Source organism: Neltuma alba, unplaced genomic scaffold, assembly GCF_004799145.2.
Source record: "Neltuma alba isolate B1F8T4 unplaced genomic scaffold, ASM479914v2 tig00012161_pilon, whole genome shotgun sequence".
NCBI classification, from domain to species: Eukaryota; Viridiplantae; Streptophyta; class Magnoliopsida; order Fabales; family Fabaceae; genus Neltuma; species Neltuma alba.
In genome coordinates this window covers 14,428-25,093 of record NW_021636708.1, presented here as the reverse complement: position 1 = coordinate 25,093, position 10,666 = coordinate 14,428, and the positions used below count along the sequence as shown (strand labels likewise).

At 37.4% G+C, this 10,666-nt stretch overlaps 2 protein-coding genes across 2 annotated transcripts; both read left to right on the top strand.

Moving 5' to 3' along the window:
• Positions 1–842: 842 nt before the first annotated feature.
• LOC114723882 (uncharacterized) lies at positions 843–1,772 on the top strand. Its single transcript, XM_028910122.1, has one exon. The coding sequence runs from the start codon at positions 981–983 to the stop codon at positions 1,203–1,205; it is 225 nt and encodes a 74-aa protein (XP_028765955.1). The 5' UTR covers positions 843–980; the 3' UTR covers positions 1,206–1,772.
• Positions 1,773–7,741: 5,969 nt separating this feature from the next.
• Positions 7,742–8,251, top strand: LOC114723910 (uncharacterized). The gene has a single exon (XM_028910161.1). The coding sequence runs from the start codon at positions 7,742–7,744 to the stop codon at positions 8,249–8,251; it is 510 nt and encodes a 169-aa protein (XP_028765994.1).
• Positions 8,252–10,666: the final 2,415 nt, after the last annotated feature.

Here is a 10,666-nt window from a genome sequence, read left to right as displayed (position 1 = left end):
CAGGGGGAAATGGAAATGAGTTTTGGGTTCCAAGATCATGTCTGCACCGTCGCCTCGAAAGTGACAAATTCTTGGAGTGCGAAAAAAGTGCTCGAATAATTAAAAAGGAAGGCCCTTTGTGAAGAATTTGACACAACAGACGGATGATAAAGACGGAAGAAGATAAAATCTAAAAGAACCGACTCCCGACTTGGAACCGCAGATTTACCCATATGTAAAATGCTGCGGTATTAAAATATGACGGGGCGCCTAAGCCTACGATGACGTGGAATAAATTAGAACACGGAAGCGAAGAACTTTAGGACGATAACATAAAGAGCAGAGAACCGCGTCCGCGTGTGGGCGTTTTCACGTTTAAAATGAACGTGAAAAGAGCAGAGGCCATGTGCGATGCTGCTATGCTATGAGGAGCGTGTCACGGCCGGTGCCCCTCGCCCCCTTGCTTTCATCACTCAATGCGCCCAACTCAACACCTAATTATAGATAAAAGTAGCATTCGGATTCTGATCACCTTTTTTTAACTTACATATAGATAGAAAGACAACTGAAAATTGCAACTATTCAGTTCAAATTAGTTTCGCCCAAAAGTAGTTTAGTTTGTATGGGGTACCGAACTACCCTTAAAATGTTTGCGTATGGTTATAGTAAATCTCATCAGAACCTTCATCCCGTCCGGTTCACTCAAATCAAGGGAGTGAAATCAGGTTGAATTGGAATGCGCCCATAGTCTAAGGACTGAGGCGCGTAGGATTATACGAGGAGGACGCAGACCAAGCCCACATGCGCGTGGCAGCAACTACTTTTACGGGAAAAGATATATGAAAGAGACAGAAAAAAGTGGGAGCTTTCAGCCTTATCCAAAACTGCTGACTGGCCACCTCCGGAGACGTTGCATTCTATAAATGCCTTGAGATGATCAGTTACAATTACAAACAACACAAATCTGATCCAGTTATTGTTGAAGGAGGAGAGAAGCAAGGATGTCTGATATTGCAATGTTGGTGGCAGAAGAGTACGAGAGGAGGGTCAGCATTCTGAGGAAGGCTGGCGTTGATGGCGTTGGCGTATCACAGGAGAGGATTGATGAAGGAGCTTCGGTTTTGGCTCAGAGGCTGATGAAGCACAAGAGAGAGGTCCTCCAGTGGGCCTGGGAGCCCAAATCCCAAGTGGGCGTCGCCGCTTCTGCCAGCTTCTTCTCTGCTTGATCCTCATGCTTCTTCCTCTTTTACTTCTCCATTTGTACATCCTTTGTTCTATTCCAATATGTTAAAGCAACTTGTGTTCTCCGCTTATCTCAGCACCTTCCCTCTATTTATTTGCCTTCCGTTTCTTCATATTCACATTCACATTCACAGTCACAATAGTAGTAATTAGAACTGAGTTTTTCTACGAATCATCGATCATTCCATAAAATTCAACAGCCCCCAGCGCCAACATTTCCTCGTCGGCGGATCTTCGGTGTCGCCGGCTGTTTGATGCCCGCGGGGTCGTCTTCCCTCCAAGTTAACGGTTCTTCCTTCTCACCCAGCGCAGCCTTTTTAAGTTCTTTAGCGTATCAGAAGTCTGCAATTTCATTTTTGGTCCCCCCAGCGCTTTGGAATTAAAAATGGAAACAATGGAAAGTTTGGATCAGTGAAAGAGTACTGAAGTAAGGATGAGATTCAATAAATTTGTGGAGAATGGAATGAACGAATTGAATTTTAGAAATGCCTCTGGCTTTGGGCTTCTCATTTTTGGAGAGGGGAAGGAAGAGATGGAGCAGAGAACAGGACAAATAAGATGACTGGACGAACAATTACTTTGGGATGTGTCGATTCGGGGCATTTTGAGAAAAACAACAAAAAAATCGAGGTGTGTTATGAATATTGTATAAGTGGATGTCCATAACCCCTAACCCTTAGAATTCTCATAGGATTCCTTACCTTCAAGTGTCATAAACTACATAACCTCCCTAATGAATGACTTGGGAGGAGTTTCTCATTGTTAATGCTATTATGATGTTCTTTATTCCTTTGTAACCTTAGTATAGAACTTCAATGCTTGGAGGCCTATAAATAGAGGGCATACATGAGGCATTTGTATCTTGAACCAAAGTGAATGAGAAAAGGCCATTGTCTTTTCTATCTCGCTTTCTTTTCTACTCTTCATTCTCTCTATTTCTTGTAGTTTTATAACACGTTATTAGCACGACCTTGCTCTGAAAATTTGAGGTATAAACCCTTCGTAAAATGATACACTCTTCTCATCGTCTAATTATCTCCTTACTCAATCATCACAATATATATCTATGTATTGACTACATATTAACTTTATATTATCTCCTTTCTTAATTATCATGTTTTATATTACATAATGTTACTCTATTGTTCTTTTCTTTACATTTTAATTTTTTTTTCATTATGTTATATATATATTTATTTTATGTTATTTTATTTTTCTCCTTTTTATGCTTTATATTATGTTAACATTCTGTTTTATTTTAAGTCATTTTATGTTGTTGTCACATTGTAAAATATTATGTTTGTTTTAAATAATTGATGTAATTTATGTATCATCTCCATTTGGTATCTATAGTGTTTTACATTATTTTATCTGTGTTGTACTGACTCTCTTATACATATAATTCACAATGTCCCATGTTGTTTTATCTATATTGTACTGACCCTCATATACATATATACATATATATATATAATTTACTGTTGTTTTATCTATATTGTACTAACTCTCATATACATATATATAATTTACATTGTTTATATTTTTTTTTCTATCATTATATTTGTTTGTATTTATTTATGTTGTTTATATATGTTGTTTATATAATTTATTTATAATAAGGCCTAATAATATTATATGTGATTATATAATGTGATTTATATAATTATAGCTTCATTATTTATCAATTTATATTTATTTCGTTTATCTCACTGTAGCATTATTTTTATTTTATTTTTAATTTAAATTGTTATTATATATTAGTAGAGCCGGTAATATGGGTTGTAACCCGCGGGCCAGCCCGCCAACCCACTCTAAAGAGGCGGGTTAGGGTTGGTTTTTTTCTAGCCCGCTGAAAAACGGGTTACATCAGCCCGGACCGTTTAACCCGCGGGTTAAAACGGGTTAGCCCGCGGGTTGGCGGGCTGGCCCGTATAACCCGTCATATTTTTTTTTTTTTTTTTTCGGTTTTCCCTCCGAGAGACCGAGACACTCCTCACTCCTGCCTGTCTGACTCCACATCACTAAGAGTAAGACACTAATCATCTGCAAGCCAGCAAGCGCAAGTCATAACCCTAAGTGGCTAACAGGCTAAGTCCCTTCCGTAACTCCGTTTCCGTCTTCCGAGTTCCAACTTCCGGCCTTCCAGTTTCAGCCGTCCGCAGTTCCGCACTAACCAGTAACCCTTCCGTCTTCCGACTTCCGGGTTCCGGCCTTCCAGTTTCAGCAGTTGACCACTCCGCTCGTCACTCGAGTAGTCGAGTACTCGTCTACTCGACCGGTCGACCAGCCGTCCCCGACGACTCCCCCCCGTCCCTCGCCTCACTCGCTCAGGCGCTCGGCGGCGTCGGCGCTCCATCACGCAGAAGCAGAGTCCGAGAGACCGAGACAGCAGGCTCTCATCTCACACAGACACCCCTCTGCTCTGACCCTCTCTCAAGTCTCGAACTCAAATCCTCAACCTCAATCGAGGCTCACTCTCGTCTCTGGCGACTACCGACAGCGACTAGGGGCTCTTGGAGTTGGTGGCTGGTCTGAGTGGTCTCGCACTCTCACTCGCAGGTCATCTGCCGCAGAGACAGAGATCGCGTTCGCGTCGCTTGAGTCCGTCTCCCTTCTTCATCGTCGTCGAGCTCCAGCCTCCAGTCCGGGTTCTTCGAGCTCCATTGCTCCAAGTCTCCCTCTTGCTCCGTCGGTGAGTGCGGAACTGCTAATTCATTGGAATACTGGATTGATTAAGTCATTAATTTAACACTTGTTAGTTGTTAAGGCTGAGACTGAGATTGTGACTGGAATTCTGGATTGATAGATTGATTATTCTTTCTTCAGTTAAATTTCAATTTTTTTAGTTATGTTTGGACGGTTTCGGTTTGGATCTGATTGAAATAGATTAGTAGAATTTAATTTTTTTTTCAATGTTTTCTTGTTTGTGTAATTGTTGAATGGAAATATGGAATATCTTTTGCAGTATACGTTGTTAAACCAAAATGGGTGATGAGGCACATAAAAGAAAGTATGTTGACAATGCTGCTGAAAGTAATACTATTCAAGATGAATCTGCTCCACCCGTGTCTTCTATGCCTGAATCAAATAAAAGGGCTAAAAAAACAACATCTGAGGTTTGGAAGTTTTTTACTAAAAGTATTATAGATGGCAAAGAAAAGGCTACATGTAATGGGTGTGGAAAAGTGTATTTAGTTGGTGGTAAGGATTATGGGACTTCAACTCTCCGGCGTCATGTTAATGTATGTGTGTCTCTTCCAAAATATAAGAACATTGGTGCCATGATGATAGATCAAGCAGGGAATGTGAGGGCTAGACAAATTGATCATAACAAGGTCCGGGATAAGATTGCTTTTGCTATTATTAAACATGATCTTCCATATTCCTTTGTTGAGTATGATGCAATTAGGGATTTACTTTCATATTTAAATCCTGATTACAAGAACATTACTAGAAAAACTGCTGTGGTGGATGTTTGGAATTTCTATCTTAGTCAAAAAGAGATCCTAAAGAAAACATTAGCAAACAGTCTTTGTAGAGTGTGTTTGACTTCTGATTGTTGGACTTCTATAACTGGTGAAGGATATCTTTGTTTGACTGCTCATTTTGTTGATGATAAATGGAAGCTTAATAGCAAAATCCTTGCATTCTCTAAGATGGATCCTCCTCACTCTGGGATTGAATTGGCTAAAAGGACACATGATATATTGAGGGATTGGGGGATTGATAAAAAGGTATTTTCTATTACTTTGGATAATGCTTCAGCAAATGATAATATGCAAAATTTGCTGAAAGAACAATTGAATCTGACCAATAGCTTGATCTGCAATGGAGAGTTTTTCCATGTGAGATGTTGTGCCCATATCTTGAATCTCATAGTGCAGGAGGGCTTGAAAGTAACAAGTGATGCTATGCATAAAATTAGGGAGAGCATTAGATATGTAAAGCAATCACAGGCAAGGTTCATTAATTTCAAGAAATGTTGTGACAATGTTGGGGGTATTGAAACTTCAATGGGTTTGAGGCTAGATGTACCGACTAGATGGAATTCAACATACACAATGCTTGAAAGTGCTATTAGGTATCGTCGTGCTTTTGTTAATTTAGCTTTTCATGACACCCATTACCACTATTGTCCAACAAATGAAGAGTGGTCTAGAGCAGAAAAGATGTGCACATTCTTAGAGCCTTTTGCGGTGATAACAGACATGATTTCTGGCTCATCATATCCCACTGCTAACATGTATTTCATGCAGATATTTACAATTGAGTTAATGTTAAAATCACATTTGGATGATGAAGATCCAGTGATTCGGGATATGGCTGTGAGAATGGTTGAGAAGTTTGACAAATATTGGAGTGATTATAGTGTAATTCTTTCTCTAGCGATTGTTCTTGACCCAAGAATGAAGTTTGATGTCATAAAGTTTTCTTACTCAAATCTTGATCCCATCAATTATAATGATAAGGTTGAAAACATTAGGAGCAAGTTATACTATGTTTTCAATTATTATAGAAATATGGGATCATCAACTTCATCTTCGGTCCCTTTTGTTGGAGAATCAAGTTCAACTTCTAATCTCAATGTGAGAACTGAGATGGCAGCACCACCTTCTGACTCTACCTCTCATGATAGTGATGATGAAGGCACCACCTACTTGAAAGCTTTTAGGGTGGGTTTGAAATTCTTTAATACTTATGACTTAAATGTCTTTTTTGCTGTCCCTTTTCATTACTTAGCTTTTATTAATTCTTTATTTTAATGATTAATACTGCAGAAATATCTTACATGTAAGAGCAAAGATGCCACATCAATTGAAAAGTCTGAGTTAGACTATTATTTGGAAGAAGTGCCCCTTGATCCTAATTTGTTTGTGAAATTTAATGTTTTGGAATATTGGAAGACTAATGCAGCTAGGTTTCCATGCCTTTCAAAGATGGCATGTGATATTCTTAGTATTCCAATTACTACAGTTGCCAGCGAATCAGCTTTTAGCATTGGTTCAAGGGTTCTCACAAAATATCGAAGTTCTCTTCTTCCAGAAAATGTTCAAGCTCTTATTTGCACTCGGAATTGGATTCTTGGTTTTCCTAGTGGTAATATATTTGTTTTGTATATATTAAGCTCACCATAGTAGTAAATATGCTAACACTTTTTTTTTATATGTGGCAGATACATCCGAGTCCGACACCAAGAAGAAGGACATTGTTGATGTTGATCTTTTGGATGCTTCAGATATTGCTTCTAATGTTATTATTGCAGATTGAAAATCATTAGATTAGACTTATTTTGTTTGAAAACCTTGTATGATTAAGACTTGTTGAAGGCTTGAAGCCTTGAAGGTTATGTTTCTAGTTTATGTGTTGGATTTGCTGATCAAATCTAGATTGTATAACTTATAATTGTATTTTGGTGATAGTTTGGATAAATTTATATTTCAAAAACATGCTGTAAAAAACGTAAAAAAAAAAAAAAAAAAATTGGCGGGCTGGCGGGCCAGCCCGCCAACCCGCTATGGCGGGTTAGGGTTGGTCTTTTGCCAGCCCGTCAAAATACGGGTTGAAGCAACCCGCACCGTTTAGCCCGCGGGTTGTGGCGGGCTGGCCCGCAACCCGCGGGCCAGCCCGTTTTCCCAGCTCTATATATTAGTTAGTCTATTGTAATATTTATATATTTATTTATATTACTGCATTTATATTACCGCTTTCCCCCCTTCCCCCTATATATATTTATATATACATTGTCTCTATATTATTATTGTAACTAATTATTTGTGTTGTTTATCCTTTTTTTCCCCTTCTCATATATGTTTATTTGTCATTGTTTATTTATTCATTTATTTTGTTTATAATTTTAAAGGAATAATTTATTTATCGGTGACTTTTGAATCCTAATATTTTATTTATTATGTTTTAGTGTGCATCAATTTTATTATAATTCTAATTTTTGTTATTATCATTTTAGTTTGATTCATGGCCAATCTTACCAAACTCGAGTTTACGGCTCTTGATATCACTGGAAAAAATTATTTGTCTTGGGTCTTAGATGCTGAAATCCACCTAGATGCTAAAAGGTCTAAGAAGTACTATTTTACCTGGAAATGAAGCAACTAGCCAAGACAAGGCTAAGGCTATGATTTTCCTACGCCACCATTTGCATGAAGGGTTGAAAGCTGAATAAGTGACGGTGAAAGACCCGTTAGAATTGTGGAATAATTTAAAAGAAAGGTATGATCATCAAAAAACGGTAATTTTGCCTAAAGCTCATTATGAATGGATGTATTTGATGCTCCAAGATTTTAAATCTGTGACTGAATATAATTCAGCAGTTTTCAAAATAAGTTCTCAATTGAAATTATGTGGTGAGAAAATAACAGATGAGGACTTATTAGAAAAAACATTTTCAACTTTTCATGCTTCAAATGTGCTCCTGCAGCAGCAATATCGTGAAAAGGGTTTTAAGAAATATTCTGAATTGATCTCATGTCTTCTTGTGGCTGAACAAAATAACGAGTTATTAATGAAAAATCATAAGATCCGTCCCACTGGATCAGCTCCATTCCCTGAAGTGAATGTGACTGTACGCAATAATCATCATACACGTGGACGCGGTCGTGGTCGTGGTCGTGGCCGAGACCGTGGTCGTGGTAGGGGACGCACAAATTACCGTCATTATGGTGGGGGAAGCAACAATTATAACCCAAATACCCACCAAAAGAAGAAACTTGGGGATGGGCAGAAAAAATATAAGAATAGCCCTTCAAGAGTTGTTGAAAATCAATGTTACCGGTGTGGCATGAAAGGACATTGGTCACGTAACTGTCGTACGCCTAAGCATCTAGCAAAACTTTATCAGGCCTCTATAAAAAGAAGTTCAAATAATGTGGAAGCAAATTTGACTTTTCAAAGTGATGATGTGGAGGTAAATTTTGCATACAAAAATGATGATATCAATGAGCTAGATGATGTTAATGGCCTTGATGCCATGGCACATTTGGATGTGGCTGATTTCTTTGAGAATCATGATTAGAAGAATTTGGATAATTTTAGTTTGCTTTATTTATGCTTTTTAATTTAGTTTATGTTTATTATTTCTCTTCTTTTAAGAGTATTATTAATCATGATGTACTTCGAATTTATGTTAATGAATGTTTTTTTTCTTTTGGTGAAGAATATGGATGTTTCTCTTCCTTTTGTTGGGCACAAGAAAGAAGATATATGCCTGATAGATAGTGCTACAACACACACCATACTCAAAGATAGAAAATATTTTTCTCATTTTACGATAAATAGTGCAAGCGTCAATCCTATAGCGGGTAATACAAAACTAATTGAAGGTTCCGGAAGAGCAATTATAATATTACCCAGAGGAACAAAATTTGTTATTAATGATGCTTTATATTCCTCGAAGTCTCAAAGAAATTTATTAAGTTTTAAAGATATCCGCCAAAATGGATATCATGTTGAGACTATAAATGAGAAGAACATTGAATATTTGCATGTTACAATGGTAAGAAATGGAGAAAAATATGTCATGGAAGAATTACCGACATTATCTTCTGGTTTGTACTATACAAATATTAGTACAATTGAAACAAATGCTACGGTAAACCAGAAGTTTACTGATAAAGATACATTTATTGTTTGGCATGATCGGTTAGGCCATCCCGGATCAACTATGATGCAAAGAATTATTGAAAATTCACATGGACACCCATTGAAGAGCCAGAAGATTCTCCAATTTAAAGAATTTTCATGTGCTGCTTGTTCTCAAAGCAAATTAATTATAAGGCCTTCATTGATAAAAATAGGAGTTGAATCTCCTGCATTTCTAGAGCGTATCCAAGGAGATATATGTGGACCTATCCATCCACCATGTGGACCATTCAAATATTTTATGGTTTTAATAGATGCATCTACAAGATAGTCCCATGTGTGTTTGTTATCAACACGTAATTTAGCATTTGCTAGATTACTTGCTCAAATAATTCGATTAAGAGCACAGTTTCCAGACCATGCAATTAAGACAATTCGTCTTGATAACGCTAGTTAGTTTTCATCTCAAGTTTTTAATGATTATTGCATGGCAACTGGAATAACAGTAGAAAGATCTGTTGCTTATGTCCACACTCAAAATGGTCTAGCAAAGTCATTCATTAAACGCCTCCAATTGATTGCTAGACCAATGCTCTTGAGAACAAAACTCCCTATTTCAGCTTGGGGACATGCAATTCTGCATGCAGCAGCAATTATACGCATCAGGCCAACAAGTTATCATGAATTCTCCCCGTTACAATTGACTTTTGGTCGAGAGCCAAATATTTCCCATCTTAGAATTTTTGGATGTGCGGTATTCGTCCCTATTGCTCCACCACAACGCACAAAGATGGGACCTCAAAGAAGGTTAGGGATATATATTGGCTATGAATCTCCTTCTATAATTAAATATTTAGAACCATTAACAGGAGATTTGTTTACAGCACGTTTTGACGATTGTCATTTTGATGAGACAATTTTTCCAATATTAGGGGGAGATAATAAGCAGCTGGATAAAGAAATTATATGGAAAGCATTATCATTATCTCATCTAGATCCTCGTACACAACAATGTGACCTTGAAGTTCAAAGAATAATTCATTTGCAAAACATTGCAAATCAACTGCCAAATGCATTTACTGATCCTAAGAGAATTACTAAATCTCACATTCTAGCTGAAAATGCGCCAATTAGAATTGATGTCCCAGCAGGACAACTAGAAAGTGCAAGTGAAACCAAACCACGCCTGAAGCGGGGTAGACTAATCGATTCCAAAGATAAAACTCCTAGAAAGAAAAAAGGAGCAAATAATCATGATGGTCATGATAGTCAAATTGAGGAGGCAAGTCCTATAGGAGAGGACCGAAACATAACTAATCAAAAGACCTCAGAGGAGGCTCAGGTACCTGAAAACAATGAAAAGATCTCGATAAGTTATGTTACTACAGGAAAAAGATGGAACCAAGAGAACACAGTTGTTGACAATATTTTTTCATATAATGTTGCTGTTGAAATAATTAATCAACATGAGGATCTTAAACCTACATCAGTTGAAGAATGTAGACATAGAGATGATTGGCCAAAATGGAAAGATGCAATTCAAGCAGAGTTAAATTCACTTTCAAAACGTGAAGTTTTTGGACCTGTAGTCCATATACCAAATGGTGTGAAACCAGTTGGATACAGATGGGTCTTCGTGCGCAAACGAAATGAGAAAAATGAGATTGTTAGATATAAAGCACGGCTTGTAGCACAAGGATTTTCACAAAGACCTGGTATTGATTATAAAGAGACATTCTCCTGTGGTGGATGCAATCACTTTAAGATATATAATTAGTTTAGTAGTTCATAGAAAACTTGAAATGCGTTTAATGGATGTTGTTACGGCATATTTATATGGTTCTTTAGA